General features: G+C 31.5%; 3 protein-coding genes across 5 annotated transcripts; all 3 read right to left on the reverse strand.

The window, feature by feature from the left end:
• Positions 1 to 709: 709 nt before the first annotated feature.
• LOC107262284 lies at positions 710 to 2,311 on the reverse strand. Its single transcript, XM_015727202.1, has 2 exons — positions 1,648 to 2,311; positions 710 to 1,557 (listed from the first exon to the last, which is right to left on the reverse strand). The coding sequence occupies exons 1-2, from the start codon at positions 2,309 to 2,311 to the stop codon at positions 710 to 712; spliced, it is 1,512 nt and encodes a 503-aa protein (XP_015582688.1).
• Positions 2,312 to 5,535: 3,224 nt separating this feature from the next.
• Positions 5,536 to 7,270, reverse strand: LOC8271821. 2 transcript variants are annotated; one of them, XM_002532104.4, is made up of 4 exons: positions 7,108 to 7,270; positions 6,746 to 6,911; positions 6,575 to 6,638; positions 5,536 to 6,256 (listed from the first exon to the last, which is right to left on the reverse strand). In XM_002532104.4, the coding sequence occupies exons 2-4, from the start codon at positions 6,895 to 6,897 to the stop codon at positions 5,966 to 5,968; spliced, it is 507 nt and encodes a 168-aa protein (XP_002532150.1). In that variant the 5' UTR covers positions 6,898 to 6,911; positions 7,108 to 7,270; the 3' UTR covers positions 5,536 to 5,965. The 2 variants fall into 2 exon arrangements, with proteins under 2 accessions (XP_002532150.1, XP_015582694.1); XM_015727208.3 differs by having other exon boundaries at positions 7,086 to 7,244.
• A 3,656-nt stretch (positions 7,271 to 10,926) lies between these two features.
• On the reverse strand, positions 10,927 to 14,691 carry LOC8271822. Of its 2 annotated transcripts, XR_007214532.1 has the most exons (7): positions 14,308 to 14,691; positions 13,700 to 14,199; positions 13,248 to 13,574; positions 12,734 to 13,111; positions 12,134 to 12,348; positions 11,437 to 12,036; positions 10,927 to 11,363 (listed from the first exon to the last, which is right to left on the reverse strand). XR_007214532.1 is itself a non-coding variant. In XM_015727201.3 (6 exons), the coding sequence occupies exons 1-6, from the start codon at positions 14,448 to 14,450 to the stop codon at positions 11,791 to 11,793; spliced, it is 1,809 nt and encodes a 602-aa protein (XP_015582687.2). In that variant the 5' UTR covers positions 14,451 to 14,691; the 3' UTR covers positions 10,927 to 11,790. The 2 variants fall into 2 exon arrangements, 1 of the variants encoding a protein (XP_015582687.2); XM_015727201.3 differs by having other exon boundaries at positions 10,927 to 12,036.
• Between the last annotated feature and the right edge of the window lie 1,672 nt (positions 14,692 to 16,363).

The following is a 16,363-nucleotide window of genomic DNA, read 5'->3' on the forward strand; positions in this document are numbered from 1 at the left end:
TCTCCATCATCAAGATCTAGAGGTATATTTTGCTTCGTACCATTCTCATTCAATTCCCAGAAGTGATCTTCAGCAAAAATCACATCACGGCTTATAACAATCTTCTTAGTTTGAGGATTGTACAGCTTGTAAGCTTTAGAATTATCACAAACTCCAAGAAAAATACATTTTTCGCCTTTGTCATCTAACTTCTTCCTTTTTTCATTTGGAATATGAGCATAAGCTATGTTCTAAAATTATCAACTGCTGGTTGGCGACCACACCATGCCTCTTCAGGTGTCATATTCTGAACAGCTAGAGTTGGACTTCTATTCAGAATATGAAGACTCCATTTTACAGCTTCAGGCCAGAAACTCTTTGACACCTTACTCGTCGTCAATAGACTTCTCACCGTATTCATGATTGTGCGGTTCTTCCTCTCGCATATGCCATTTTGATGAGGTGTATAGGCTGTTGTAAGTTTTCGTTTGATCCCATGTGCATCGCAAAAGTCTGTGAATTCATGAGAGTTATATTCTCCACCACGGTCTGTATGCAGTACTTGAATTTGACATCCTGCTTCATTCTTAATAAGTGCTTTAAAATTTCTAAAAGCAGTCAATGCCTCAGATTTTTCTTGTAAAAAATAAGCTCAAGTTTTACGACTCAAATCATCAATAAAAGTGATTATATACCGTTTACCTCCATTAGAAACAGTATTGATTGGCCCTTAAAGGTCAGAATGCACAATCTCCAACAACTTTCTTGTTCTTCGAGTCTTTCCTTTCGGAAATGGGTCTCTGTGTTGTTTGCTGACAACACATCTTTCACATATCTCTGTTGGAGGTGAGAATGTTGGAAGGCTAGCCACCATTTTCTTATGTTGGAGTGTTTTTAATCCGTTGAAATTCATATGTCCATATCGAAAATGCCACAGCCAAGATTCATCTTTGAGTCTTGTTGAGAAGCACATTTGAGCAAAGCTGTCTAAATAGAGAAGAAACATTCTATTTGCTGTCATTTTAGCTTGAGCAATCAAGCCCACTTTATCATCAAGAATGCGGCACACACCATTTTTAATTTTAATCTCATATCCCTTTTCTTGCAATTGACCAATGCTCAACAAATTGGTCTTCAAATCCGGAACAAAAACAACACTAGAGATAGTTTGATAATTATTCTCTTTAATTCGGATGGTTACCTGTCCTTTACCCATAACTGAAATTTTGGTGTGGTTACCAAATTTCACGTTGTCTCTGTACGACTCATCTAGAGCAGCAGAAATCTCCTTGTCACCGCACATATGATTGCTGCAACCGGTGTCCATGTACCATAAGTGCTTGTTAGATTCTTCCTTGGTATTGCAAACCATTAGCAGAGATATCTGCTCCTGCGTCTCTGTAAAATTTGATTTTTCTCCATTGTCCTTTGACAGGTTAGTTCTACATTTATTTTGATAATGACCATACCTATAACATCGATAGCACTCCACGTTCGACTTGTCTACTGATTTAGAATTATCAGTTATTGATCGGTAGCCTCCATGTCCTCTTCCTCTGCTTTTCCCTCTTCCTCTGTCTTGATAAACAGTATCGTGATCATCTTGAGTTTGTTGGTGATGTGAGTCTCTTTCTTCGTAAGAGCCTCTACCTCTACCGCATCCTCAACCTCCTTTTCTGTGATTATTAAAAGAGACCAGCAATGCTTGCTCCTCTTTATCTTGTTGATTCAACTTTTGTTCATGAACCAGTAGAGAACCTTGCAGTTCATCAATCAAAAGAAGATCAATGTATTTTGATTCTTCAATTGAACACACAACATAATTGAATTTGGGTGTCTGTGAATGAAGAATTTTCTCAACAACAGTCACATCCTCCATCTTCTCACTATGAACCCGCATCTTGTTAACAATTGCCATTGTTCTTGAGAAAAAATCTGAAATTGTTTCTCCTGACTTCATCCGGAGTAACTCAAACTCTTGGCGAAGTGATTGAAGTTGCTGCCTCTTTGCCCTCATCGATCCTTGAAATTTTCTCTTCATAGAATCCCATATCTGCTTCGAAGTATCCTTGAAAAGAATGGTTTCCAGAATTGGACGATCAATAGCTTGGAAGAAATCATTGTTGACCTTTAAATCCTTTAGCCATTGTGACTCAAGATCTGATTTATGCACATCTGTCAGTACGGTTCCTGCTGCTGCTTCAGTAAATCCTTCAGAGACAACCTGCCAATATTCTTTTGATCGGAGAAAATTCTCCATAAGCATACTCCAATGATTGTAGTGACCCTCAAAGCGAGGAATCGCTGGTTGAACAAAGCTTTCAGTCGTCATTGCTGCTGCAAAGTACTGGTTTTGCTACTGCAAAATATTCACTCTTATTTTAGTTTCTCACTCTCTTTTTCTCACTCACTCTTTTGCTTTTCTCTCTTGAGTGACAGCTCCGATACCATTGTTAACTCAAGAAGCAATAATTGAGAGAATAGTTATTTTATGTTATAATCATAGAAGCCTTTATATAGGCTGAAATTAATAACAGAATTACATAAAATTTGAAAAATCAAATGTCTAAAATAAAGCAACTAAACTCCTAAAGAATAGGACAAACTTTATCCTAGACTTGGTTTAACAAACAACTAATATTTTAACATAATTTACATTTTAGAGTTAAATGGCTGCTTTCTTTCTTTTTCTTTTTCTTTTTGCAATCATTTAATCCTATTTTTACCCTTATAATGTGGAATTTCTTACTTGATATTGAATTGAAACATATTAAATGTAGGGTCCAACCTATTTAAATTTAGATCAAACCAGTACCAAAATAACTAAAACTAATTATTTATTTTTTATTCTTTAATGATAAAGAATCTCTAACACAAAATGGTCATCAACAACGGCAAGAATGGAGTTCTAGACGACAAGTAATGAATCGTCGGTGGTGCGCTGAAATGTCAACAGGAGCTCCCCTTCGAAGGAAAATATACACCACAACCCTCCTGCGATCTCAGTAATTCCAACAAGAATTTCACGATCTCTTCAATGACGATGGTGAGAGGTAGAACAAGGCACCACCAAAGCATAAAACATTAAAAATTTATCAGCCACCAAACCGTCACAAAAACTAGAAGAGGAAATGGAGGAGCAGAAGAAGACAGCGGTAATGACCGCTGGCGACGGCCCAAGGAAAAGAAGCTATTAGGACAAAATATCGCTAGTAGAGAGAGAGGTCGGTGCGAGTATTTACCCTTTAGATTCCGTAAATTATATATAAGCAGTTTCATAACATTAAATGGAAACTAATGTGGAAGAAAATGCATGAGGCGGTAGGAGTAGGTAGAAATTTTATTTTTAGGGGACGCAAGCTTTTTCCTTATATAAATGGAACCTAAGCATGTTGACAGTGACAATGGTGTTGTTCTTAGCTGAAATGATAATAGGGCTGCCCATTAGAGAAGCTGGGCTGACTTGAGCCCAACGTAAATACCTTTACTATATTAATGTGATTATGATTGTAATACAGCAACTGAAACATTGTCGACCTCGACTTCGACTTAATTTAAATATTCAATGTCCATCTCGAGTCCATAAATACTATAGTTTTGACTTAGTTCATTTTTCTAAAAAATTAAAAACTTTGTACTGGAATTTAAATAACATATAATTTTTTAAGCGTGAAATTATAATAGTCAGATTTGGATCGTCAGTTTATTTCAATAGCTCCAATTAATTTCTGACTATTCTAGATAATCGACATTGACAGAAAACAAAACCAACCCACCAAAAATAACTGTCAAGTGCAATGCTTCCGAGCAGGAAAAAGAAAAAAAACTCAACTCCCTCTTCCTTAGTCACCATATGACCCTTCTGCAACCACTAACTAAAAGCTAAGGTCACCTCATTTCTCTTTCAATTCTTCTATTTGCCAGTTTAATTAGGCTCAAAGCTCACAAAATCGTCCTTAATTTTCTCCATTCAATTTTTGATTTGAGGTGGAGAATTGACAAAACAGTATTTGATTTGTTTAGTGGGAGCGTAGACTACTTTAACAACAATTAGGGCTTCTAATTTAATGCCCATCTTTGGCTAAATGATTTGTCACTTCAATTATTTAAACCCATTTACAGCTTTAAACTATATCTCTCTCTTAGGATCCCCACCCCACCCATCTTTACGTATACAGAAACCAACAAATACACACAACAGAACAGAACATCCTCCCCACAGTAGACCCCATTGTTTCTCCAAATCCCATTTTGTCATTTTCAATTCTCTCTTTTTCTTTTGAATATCAGTGTCACTCTTTCCTTTTTTTTTTTCTTTTCAGAATAAAAAAAAAATATAAAGTTATGCGACTGTCCGAGGCATCCCTTATTAGTTATTATCATCATGACTAGATGATGATGGATGGAGGCTCCAATTTACAATGATATTATCCAACTGCGAGATAATATTGCCACCTCAAACAATTGGCCCATTCAGATTTGCCATCTAAAAAGAACTCTTTCAGTGTTCAATGAATCATTCTTTCACAATATGCTTTCAAGCACGTGCTTTTTTTTTTTTTTTTTTTTTACTAATTTATAGCCGATGAATGTAAAAAAAAATAATAATAATAATAATAAAGTATTTGATTCAAAAATTTAATAAATATAATAATATGTGATAAAAATTTAATAAATAGCAGCTACTAATAATTAATTTAATTCTAATTAGTTGCTAATTTTATCAGTTTTATTTTAATTTTTTTTTTATCAGTCGATAATTGATTTGATTTATTTATTTATTTAAACACTATTATCCTTATTAAAACTTATTAACAATAATTTATTTTATATAATTAAAATTTTATATTTAAAAATAATTATTTTAAAATTATTCTTAATATTTAAATAATTATTATTTTAAAAATAATTATTTTAAAATTATTCTTAATATTTAAATAATTATATTATTTTAAAATTATGATGTTTAAAATTAAAATTTTTATTAGTGGAATTTAAATTTAAATTTAAATTTTTACTTTTAAGATAATTTTTATAAATATTTTTAAGCATTACAAATTATTTTTATTAATTTATATTATTAAATATAATAAAATAAAATAAAATATATTTGACGATAAATTATACATTCAATAGTTATTTAATATATTAACAATAAAGCAATCCGCTGAACCAAATATGCTTTGGCTAGGTAAAGTTTGATAATATTGATTGGTTTTTACGATTAATTTTGTACCAGTCAATATAAATGCACATTATTATTATAATATGGTATGTTATAACTGTGGTATACAGCCACTTGGGATGGGAATTTATCCTGTTTGAGTAGTATTATTTATTGTTTCTTTCTAAAAAAAATTAAATAATCATTTGTTAATATTTCCTGAATTGTAATGTTTCTGTTCAGAAAAAAAAATATAGAGAGAGAGACTTTGAATTTTTGTCAATATTTTAAGAAAATAAATAAATAAATACACCTAGCCTCTACCCGAACTTTAACATAGTTGGGAGTTTAATGTTACTCTTAAGTTTCTAAAATGAATTCAAGGAAAGGTATTTCCAAATGGCTAATCCTTATTTACTTCAAATTACAATTACACAAACAAGGATTAGATAGTTCACAAACATAAAAATATTACAGTGGATTGAAAATCCCTCTCAAAGATCTAATTCTCAAATGAACCTCTTCTCTCTCTCCCTATGAACAAGAACAAATGAACCTACCAAGAGAAATCACTTGCTTCTCTCCCCTTTTGCTTATTTTTGTCAAGAATTAAACCTCTCAGCCTTCATTACATGTACATATTCTGAGAGCGCACAACACAGACAAAACTCACCAAGAAACACCAGTAAATCGTTATATACAACAAAAACCGGAAAACAATTATAGCTTTCCCAATTTCTTTCTTCCTCTTCTTTTAAACATTCAAATATGCCAATTTCTTGGGTTTTTTTTTTCTTTTTTCAATTAGAGGGTTCAATTGCTTTAAGCCACAGCAGAGATACTGCAGTTTCGCCTATCTCTGCTAAGACAATCGAACCCTTCAATCCTCACAGCAGCAGGCTTGTGCCCCAATGTCATTCGGACACACCCTCCTCCTCCTTTACGTGCTGATGGTGATAGTGGACCAGGAGACGAAGGAATAGGAATTATCTTCTCATTCCCAAATTGAGCATCTTGAATAACAGGGTTTGATGCCCTGCTTGGTGGTGATCCACAATAAAAAGGCGGCGATGATGGCACTTGGTAACTGGATCTTTCTCCACCACATCCTCCCTGAAAGATTTTAAGGAAATTCATACAAGATTGGTAAAAGGTCAAAAAAAAAAAAAAAAAAACATACAGATGCTTCAAGTTGCAATCAAGTATTAGCCTTAACAAAGAAGAGGATAAATGGTTGTTTGGAGAAATCTATAGACAGAACAAAACTTTTCTTAAAAAAAAAAAAAAAAGAAGCCCCTTCACTTTTTTAACTGGCTAGTACTGTGGAACAGTTAAATTTGAATCTTAACAAAACCAAGACAACACAAAAGTGTACAAATCTCTAACCAGTAGGCAATAAACTTGCAGAGAAGGAGAGAAAGATGGTCAAACCTTAGTGAGAATTATGTCGAGGAGCTCAGCCCCAGCCTTAGAATCTCCCATCTCAGTCTGGTGACTAATAATTTACAAAGACAACAAAATAAGAACAACACAAAAAACTCCAAGAAATTAAATGAAAGATTGAACCGAGAGGGATTTCTTCTCTTAAAGAAAAAACTTTACTTGATGGGCAATCTCAAGGGTCTAAAAGGATCATTGAGTGAAGGATTTAAAAGACCCAATCGACGAGGCTTAGGACAAACCATAGACATAGAGTCCACCATCACCATACTCCTCCCCTCACTGCTCTTTTGTTGATACCCACATCCATTCATTTTTTGATTATGCCCTGCAACAGAAACAGAACAGACCCATATGAGTAAAACTCAAGATCTGCAAAATATGAAGCAAACCCAAATAAATAACACCTATAACAAACTTGTTACAAGCTTCAAAATCTTATCTTTCCACAAAACATTAAAAAAAATCCAGGGAAACAAACGGAAACAGAAAAAAGAATTACAAGACATAAAATAGATCTGTACCACCACGAGGAGGTGGAGGAGGAGAGGAGAGGAAAGGAGAGGAGAGAAACAAAGGAAGAGGAGAAGAAATCGAGAGATTAGATTTTGAGGATAGAGAGGGTGAGAGAGAGATGGGCTTGGATTTTGGGTACTTGTGTATATACAGGGCGATGAATATGATGATGAAGAGAGAGAAGGATGGAGAGAGAGAGATAGAAAGATGAAGATGAGAATGAAATGGGGTTTGGTTCAGGTGTAGTTGGGTGTTGGGTAAGGATTTGTGGGATTGGGTTTGGTTGACCGTTTGATTTTTTAATGTTTTCTTTTTATAGTTTATGATATAGTTTTATCGAGTTCTGTGCTGACGAATTATAGGAAGAGATTCTGGGGGAACACTTTTGCTTTTAGGTTTATTTTTCTAACTTTAATTTGATTGGGTGGTGGGGATATTATGGACAATGAGATCTGGTCCACGTACACATTAGACACGCATGTTTTCTTCTTTTATTTATTTATTTAGAAAAGGAATACGGCCAGATTTGGTCCCTTAACTTATTCTTGAGGTTCAGTTAGGTGCTTTTTCTTAAAACTTCTCAGTTATTTTAACTCCAAATTTAGTATCTTTTTGCTCGATTTAACTTTTACTTTTCATCTCATTAAAGAGCTATTGCCTGAATTAAAAAAAAATTATATACTAATAAGTACTCATTTCAGTCTAAATATTAGTGCTTCCATATATACCAAACTTGAAGGACTAACTCTACATTAATCCTTTTTTTAATTTTTTTATAAATAATAAAAATATATTCAATCTCTTAACACATTTATAAAATTTAAATTTGAATATAGATAAATTTTAAGATATTGTAGTTTACAGTGATTTATTTTTTAAATATTTTTATATATTTATTTAATAAAAATTAATAAAATTATATTAAATTTATATAAAAAAATTTAGTGTGTAAAATCTATAAAATCTTATGTAAAAATTATGTATTAAAATATTTTTATATAAATTTGATCTAAATTTTATAAATTTATATCGAATAAAATATTATATTATTATAAACTATTGCATTTTAAAATATTGATGAAAATATAATAAAAGTCAAATTAGAAACAACTTAGTAATAATAAAGCACACCTTCTCATGAAAAAATATTTCATGTTCTTCATCAAAGTTTTATCTTTTGGCCATTATCGGTCATTTTTAGATCGTTGGTGGTTTTTTTTTGTTATTAATTAGTTTTAATAAATTAATATTACTATTTTGTGAGGAGTTTTATGGTCCTTTATTATAAAAAATTTGAGTTATTTTATAGGAGTATATGGTCATTTAATGAGTGTTGAGTTCTCCCTTTATAGAAGTGGTGAAGAGAAAAAAATCACATCTGATATTTAAACAATCAAGCTCGTCAAAAAATATCTATAAAGTCGATACGTGGTTTAGTACCACCGAGTGAAGTATTTTTTGCACAAAATTATAATTTATTATTCCTTCAACATAATTAATAATTATTATGAATAAGTTTTTTTTATTTATATTTTTTGATATTTGATATTTATTTATATTAAAATATATTTATAAATTTTTATTAATAAAATATCTATATTTCTTTTAAAAAAACAAGATGTAAAATCCGGCACCAAGGCCTTCTCCTCATTCCTCCTCCAATATCACTTTAAATTATACCCACATTACTTACTAGTGTCAAAATCTACATCTTACACAGATTTCAACAACAGTAAAAGTTAGCTCATCCTATCAAATACATCACTCCGGGGGACCCATCCGCTTGCATTATTTTGTCATTCTTAATCCAATTGGTTGCCAACTTGATGAACTCCACATCAACCAATATGTTCTCAAAATCGTCCTACACTATCTACTTGTTGAATAATTATCAACTTATTGTATTGAGATCCTGACCTCTTTTTCTTTCTTACAAAAAACATTGTTTGGAGATCCTAATCTTTTGTTATTAGGAAAATACTTTATTTTTATATTTTATTATATCATTATAAATATTGAATAATTAGATGAAATAAAATTCTAAGAGATTTAACCTGACTTTTTAATATAATTTTTTTTAATTAATAATATTAATATATTTATTTTATCCTCCGCGCTTATTTTTTTTTATAGAAATACAACGAGTTATGTTTCTACATAAAGTAACTAGTCATTAAAATTTAAAACATCAAATAAGAAAAAGTTTACGTTGTCAAATTAAAAATAAAAAATAAAAATTAGAGAAGGTCGGACTCAAAAAGTTTAAATGAAAGTAATTTTATTTACTTTTATAAAAATACTAATAGTCGTAATAATAAATTTTTATGAAAAACTTGTTTATAGTATTATAATTTGAAGAAGAAAACATGGATTTCATTATAGAAAATTAATCCACGTGCTATATGTTATGGCTTTCCAAAAATACTATCAAATATATAAGATTGCGGAACTTTATTGAATAACATAAATGCAAATATCCGATCAATATTTCTGTACATTCTATTGAATAGAATTCCAAATTCATGCAGTTTTCTTCTTTGTGAAAATAGGATTTTATAAGATTGAAACATTTGGTATGTGGTTTAGATTTCACATTGGTTGGCCGGCGGAGTTTCCTTTAATGGCATTCTACTCTCCGATCAAAACAAAATCCTTTAATTCTTGAATATTAAAGCCGAGACACCTTATATCAAATTCATTTATAGATTAATATATTAAAAATAGAATTTGAAACCAAATACAATATAAATATTCTTTTCTTTCTTTTCCTTATTCATTAGAGAATAAAACTCGACCATAAAAAGATTATATTATGAAAAAAGTTAGAAGGTTAATCTCTTTTTTGGTAAATTTTAAAATATCTAGTTACAGTGATTTAATTTTTAAATATCTTTTTATATATTTATTTAAAAAATTATAAAATTTGTGGTCAAATTTATAGAAAATATCTTTATGTATATTTTTTTAAAAAATATTTCTATGTAAATTAATTTAAATTTATTAATTTTTTATTTAATAAAACATAAAATGACATTAAAAATTATTATAAAATACAACATTTACTTTGAAATATCCATCATAAATTCTGGCAAATTCTTCGCCTGGAGTTCGGATTTTGGTCGATTTTCCGGTTCTCCAATTTTAAAGTGGTAGACAACTGGTCAATTGAAATAAATATTGAATATTTTGAAAAGAGTTGTCTTAAAAATGAAGGTGGCAGGATGATTGCAAGCCTGATGGTGGCAATCAGAGCTACGTCACCACTGTTATTATGTTTTGGTTAAGACTTAATAAGAGAGGGCAAGGGCAAGGGCAAGGCCCCAACATACATTACAAAGACAAAGACAAACTAACACCAATACAATCTCTAGGATTTGCTAAACCCTCGTACATGCCTGAAAGAGGGCAGTCAAAGCACATAAGTGCATTAAAGGGCTCTATTTGTCATGGTTCTCATAAATTATATATATAGATAATAACTCTTAAATATTATCGACACATATTATATTATTTAAAAATAATAAAAATATATTAATCGTCTATCAATTTATATATAATAACAACGATTTAATACTGTAATTAAATAAAAAATAAAAAATTAATAGAAAGATAAAATTCTAGGAGATAATTGACTTTTTAGGGCTTCTTTTTCTGCCCTTATATGCCTAATTCATACATATACATACTGAATATCTGCAATTTTAACAGGCTCTATAAACAGCCAATTAATACTTGCTAATCATTTCCTCAATAAGGCAAAATTACCAACAATAAAGAGATGGTCTTCTAGAGAGCAAACAAAGGAAGAAAAAGAAAGCTAAAAGAAGTTGACTAGAGAGATCTTTTGTAGCATTATAAGAGGAACAATATCTACCACATCCCGAAACAATATTATTTCTCAGGCCAAACATATAATGGTCAACCTTTTTATGGGTCAATGCTTTCTCAAAAATAAATAATAAAAAAAGAATACAGCTAATGATGATCCAGCTACAGTATTAGCTTTTGATAGAACAAAAATAACTCTCCTCCTTTTCAAGATGAAAATCAATATTCAATGCTGATTTATTCATCTCATTATTTTCTTTCTTTCTTTCTTTTCTTCTTTGCCCCACAATAAATTAACACTGCACATATCCTCTTTGTGTGTACCATGTGCTGCTTTTCTTCTTTTTCTTTTTATTCAGCTACTTGCATGTGTAACAGCTTTGCCCTTTAGTTCTCTTCTTTTGATTCAGCTCAAATCATCCATTCTAGATAAACCCTAATGAATATAAATTCTATTTTTTATTTATTTTTTTCAAAGAAAAGCTAATCAAAGTGAAAACTAAAGCTACCTTTGTCTCTATCTTCTTCTTCTTTGCTTTGTCTTTGGTCTTTCACTTTCAATGTTCAAGATCACTTCTCTCGTTCCCATCAATCTCTTTTCCTCTTCTCTTCTTTCATGAATTCCATGTATATATCTCCAAACAAAATTAACCCATGTCACCCACATGCACACTCACTTGGTTTGCAGGCCCCATCTTCCCCAACTCCCATAGATATTCATACTAGTATTATTATTATTGTTATTTATTTTTACAGTATTTACGAAAGGGTACCAGTATATTCAATTCCTGTGCAGCCATGCATATGCACATTCATTGTCTAGTCATCAAGCAACACAGTGTAGTATTGTTGTGGTGGGGGGGTCAATGTGCTGGAAAGAAAATTGGCGAGGAATCTCTTTGAAGTTTCCCATCTGAAATTCTCACTTTGCTCATCTTTCCTTCACACCAATGCATTTGTTCTTCACTTAAATCACTCATTCTCAATACCCTAGACACCACTTTTAGGTCTATTAATCCCATCAATATCTCCATCTCTTCTTCTACCTTTAATTTTCTTTTCCTTATGCATTTTCGAACTCGCCGCATATCTTTCAGCTTCATCTTCTTCTGCTCATAACATATCAAATATTAAAAAACTTTACCGACTTAATGTATTCAAAATGACAATTTCTTTTTTCTGGAAAAGATATAAGGAAGAGCTTACTTTTTTGTTGACTTTCTTCATTAACTGGAGAAGGGCAGGATCAACCGATCCTCTCATGTTTCTCCTAAAAAAAGATGATAGAATTTGGCAAGGTTTCTGCTTATCAGCCTTGAGGAAATTCATGAATGTTTGAATACCTTCTTCCATTATCATGAGAAATGCAGCTGATGAGATTTTTGAGCCAAATCCCTCCTCATTTGGATCGTCTTCTGAATCTTTAACAGGTAATAAAAGCAATTACCATAACAAAATGACAAAAGCAATTGCTATATATAACTAAAGAATTATTAAGCTAATAACCTAGTAGTGGAGTGCCAATTTTATATTATAAATGATCAAACACTGAGTTCAATTTATAATTATCCTCTGCTGTTACGTGGAAAATATATTAATCCTAAAAAGGCCCCACTTTTAGAATTTGGAAAGAATAAAGAAACGGAAAGCAGAATGATAGAAAATGTACTAGTGCTCTTTCACAATCTAAAAAATATGAGAGAGATCCAAATTTTTTAAAACTCAGGATCTAAATTAAGGATTAAGAAATTAGTTACCTACTATTCAAGATCGAAAAAGAAGATCAATTTAATTAATTATGTGTACCTCGATATTCTGGGACTAGAAGTAACTTTGGTGCCAAAAGTCTCATCCTCGCATACACCTCAGGTCTCCTGCCTTGTTCATAAGGCTCATTTTCCACATATCTCTGTAAAAGAACCTGGAATTGCTGAAACTGCTGCGCAATATGTGCTGGACAACCAGGATCAAAATTGCGCTGCTGCGAGGCTCTCTTACGTTGGAAGTTCTTGTAGTTCCAATTAAGAGCTTCCCATGTCCAACAAATTTGAGCTACGTAAGTAGCTTCCAGTTCATGATATGGGTTTTGGCGAATGTCTGTAGGCTTCTTGTTCAAAGTTGTAATCTTATGAACAATCCTATCTGAAATTGATCTTGGATTCACTTGAATTGACTTAAGTGACTCTGAAAATGTATATACATATAGCAAGAAACACATCATATGAGAGGTGACATTGTTGCCACGAGATTCAGTACTTTATCACTTTAATTCGTAACTTAAATCTTTTTTTTTTCAAAAAAAGGTGGTCATGTGCATTACCTGTTTCATGAAGCTTTTGAGCACTGATTCTGTCAAGGAACATCATCTCTTCGTCATACTTTTGGAAAACTGTGTAGGATTCCCATTTGGGGCAACTTCTTCGCGACGAAGAAGAAAATGGATCTTCAGTACCTGAATCCTTAATTGAGCTTCTCCATTCAGATGAGCTCTTAGATGTGGAACCTACAGTGTATGAATCGCCAAATATCTCTTCGTCATCCTTTTCTTGAACATGAAGTTTCTTGGATTCGAACTGAGTCCGGGCAAAAATAATAAACCTTCCATCTTCTATCTTCTTATTTTCTTTTCCTTCATTAATGTACTTATCTGCAAGATAGATTACAACATAAGCAATATCAGGGCGAGTATGTAGGTGTACGTACTTCATATAAGTACAAACATGTAAAGAGGTTAGCAGACAGAGATGGATAAGCATATTATGATGTGAATACCGCCATAGTTTTCATCACTGTCCTCTAGCAAACCACTGTTGTGTTGGCGGGTGGTGACCGGTGAAGTGGGGCCGCCATAATCTTGAGCAGAATCTTGGATTGAATCAGCAACTCTTCCTGGCATATATTCTTCTTCAACCATATCTGAGTCATCATGTCCAGATTCTGAACCTGCTGAGGCAAGAATAGAAAGTGGTTCATCATTACTAGCAAAAGTAGTGTTGTCGTCGTCGTCATCGTCATCGTCATCATCTACGTGCTCCTCCTCCGCCTGTGTGTGCTCTTGTGGGGTTATGAACTCTTGAACATGACTTTGAGTTCTATGATGAATGCCATTGTTAGGCAAGAATACAATAGATTCACCATCTTGAATGATATCTGCTACGAGGTCATCTTTCTCCCTTTCCCTCGGCTCAGAGTAATAGTAGGCTTCATTATCTACTTCTTCTTCCTCCTCCTCCTCATCAGAGAACATACCATACTCATATCCATTTTGGTTTCTGCCATAACCAAAAAAAAAAAAAAAAAAAAAGAAGAAAAAGAAAAGGGTGTAAACTAAAGCATAAAGAAAAAGAAAGACAGAAAGAAAAGAGATATTCATAACAAACCTTTGGATGATTGGGAAGCTGCCAATGAAGTTGAGGATCTTGAGAAGCAAATTAGAGGAGAAGTAGAGGAAGAGAAGGAGAAGAAAGGAGGAGCTTGAGACATTGTAGAACAACAAGAAGAGAGCTTCTGTTGGGCATAGCATTTTCTTAGTTGTTAGCTCCAAAATGAGTCTCCTAATTAAAACGAAAAGAAAGAAAAGATAGTATTGCAGAGAGCAAAGCAAACTCCTAGAAGAAAAAGTGAGTGGTGGGTGCTTTCGTTAGCTAGCAATAGCTTTCTTCTATTCATGATGTGTCCTCTTCTGCCTTAATTGTGTTCAAATTTTGTCCATTCCTTTGCCTCGAAATATCATGCGTCTCCTACAACATTAACTTTACCTTAATAATATTGTAATCATATGGTTTTGGAAGATATATATACAAGTAGAAAGAAACTTCTTATATTATATAGATTTCCAAATTTTTCATATCTAGAATTGGTTTATATACCATAGATAATATTATATATGAGTATTTTACACTTGTTATTGAATAATTGATGCATATTTTATCATTTAAAATTAATAAATATGTATAAATTATCTATCAATTTGGTGTATAATTGGAAAAATACAGTAAATCTAAACAACAATTTTTTTTTTAATTTTCAATTACCATCAAAGTATTCGTATATTCAAATATCAAATTAATTACTCACTCAATTTTCTCATACTCATTAATATATGAAAAGTACTTAATATAAACAAAGAATTTATTAGAGAGCATTTCCTATGGTGACTTTGGAATTAATAAGGTAAATGGCTTTTTTATTTTTAAAAATCTATAATTAGGTGATAGAACTTATCCCAAATCATATGATGAGAAAAATGAAATAAAAATTAAGTGATAAGATAAAAGAAGCAAAAGATAAGAATAAAGGGAAAATTGATTTCTACTGATATAATGAATTAATATCACTAGTTTTCTTCGGACATCTTAATATTTCCTTTCATTTTCCAATTTTGTTAGTTTGAAGAAGTTTTTTCATATTTTAAAAAATTATAAACAAAAACTTATAACTCAGTGGTTTAATTTAGAAAATTTAATATATATTTTTAATTAAATACTAAACAAATAGATAAATAATGATATGTATTATTAGTATTAAATAATTAAATACATGTTAATTATTTTAATATTTAAATATAAAATACTCACGGTTTATTCATTGCGATGTATCTATCAAGAGTAGGTAAATTTTATTTATTAATTTGATACTATTAACTATTTGGATATTGTCTCAAAAAGAAACTTGATGAAATAAACTTATCTTACTGGTCTCACTGCTTTGTTCCTTTGACGGATTCAATAACTTTTTAGAATGTTACTCATTCTGAAATTTTTTCCTGAAATTTTCTCGAACCAACACGTTTAATTTTGGAGTTCCTGTAATTCCAAAGCCAAACAACCAAAAGGAATCTTATATGATTACTTCCAACTCTTTACATATATGCTATCAACCATTCTCCACTCAATTTTGATGAGCAATTCAATTCCTTTTCCCCCGTATCTGTTCTGATACCACCACTAGCCTCACGATTTTATCCTCTTAACGGATTCGAGAACTTTTCAGAAGGTCACCTATTCTGAAATTTTCCCGAACCAAACACGTTTGACTTTGGAGTTCCTATAATTTAATAGGCAAACAACCAAAAGACACATCATGTGATTAGTTTTAACTTTATATATATATATATATATATTTATCATTCCCCATCTAATTTCGATGCGCAACTCGATTCATTTATGTACTCTTGTATCTTAGAATGCTGTCATCCTAGAAGCCTGCCAGAAACCGCTACTTATCCAACCATCCTATCCTTGTCCTGATGTCCACTTTCCGCCTTCATTGGACTGCTCTCTAGGTCAAATTATCACATTAACATATAAATATTAAGAAATCAAAAGATAAAAATTAAAACAATGAAACAAAAATACTAAATAGATATAAAAAAATATTAATAAAATCTAAAAATAAATTAGATAAAACTTAAAACTGCAAATAGAATATTAATAT

The sequence above is a fragment of the Ricinus communis genome, chromosome 1 (genome assembly GCF_019578655.1).
Source record: "Ricinus communis isolate WT05 ecotype wild-type chromosome 1, ASM1957865v1, whole genome shotgun sequence".
In the NCBI taxonomy this organism is placed as follows: domain Eukaryota; kingdom Viridiplantae; phylum Streptophyta; class Magnoliopsida; order Malpighiales; family Euphorbiaceae; genus Ricinus; species Ricinus communis.

Coding starts and splice junctions, on each gene's coding strand:
- LOC107262284 (XM_015727202.1), bottom strand. CDS start 2,311: ATGACGACTGAAAGCTTTGTTCAACCAGCGATTCCTCGCTTTGAGGGT. Junction 1,558..1,647: donor TAATAATCACAGAAAAGGAG/GTTGAGGATGCG, acceptor CTGTTTATCAAG/ACAGAGGAAGAGGGAAAAGC.
- LOC8271821 (XM_015727208.3), bottom strand. Junction 6,639..6,745: donor CCCTTGAGATTGCCCATCAA/GTAAAGTTTTTT, acceptor GTAAATTATTAG/TCACCAGACTGAGATGGGAG. Junction 6,257..6,574: donor TCGACATAATTCTCACTAAG/GTTTGACCATCT, acceptor AAAATCTTTCAG/GGAGGATGTGGTGGAGAAAG.
- LOC8271822 (XM_015727201.3), bottom strand. CDS start 14,450: ATGCTATGCCCAACAGAAGCTCTCTTCTTGTTGTTCTACAATGTCTCA. Junction 13,575..13,699: donor CAGTGATGAAAACTATGGCG/GTATTCACATCA, acceptor TCTATCTTGCAG/ATAAGTACATTAATGAAGGA. Junction 12,349..12,733: donor TCTAGTCCCAGAATATCGAG/GTACACATAATT, acceptor TACCTGTTAAAG/ATTCAGAAGACGATCCAAAT.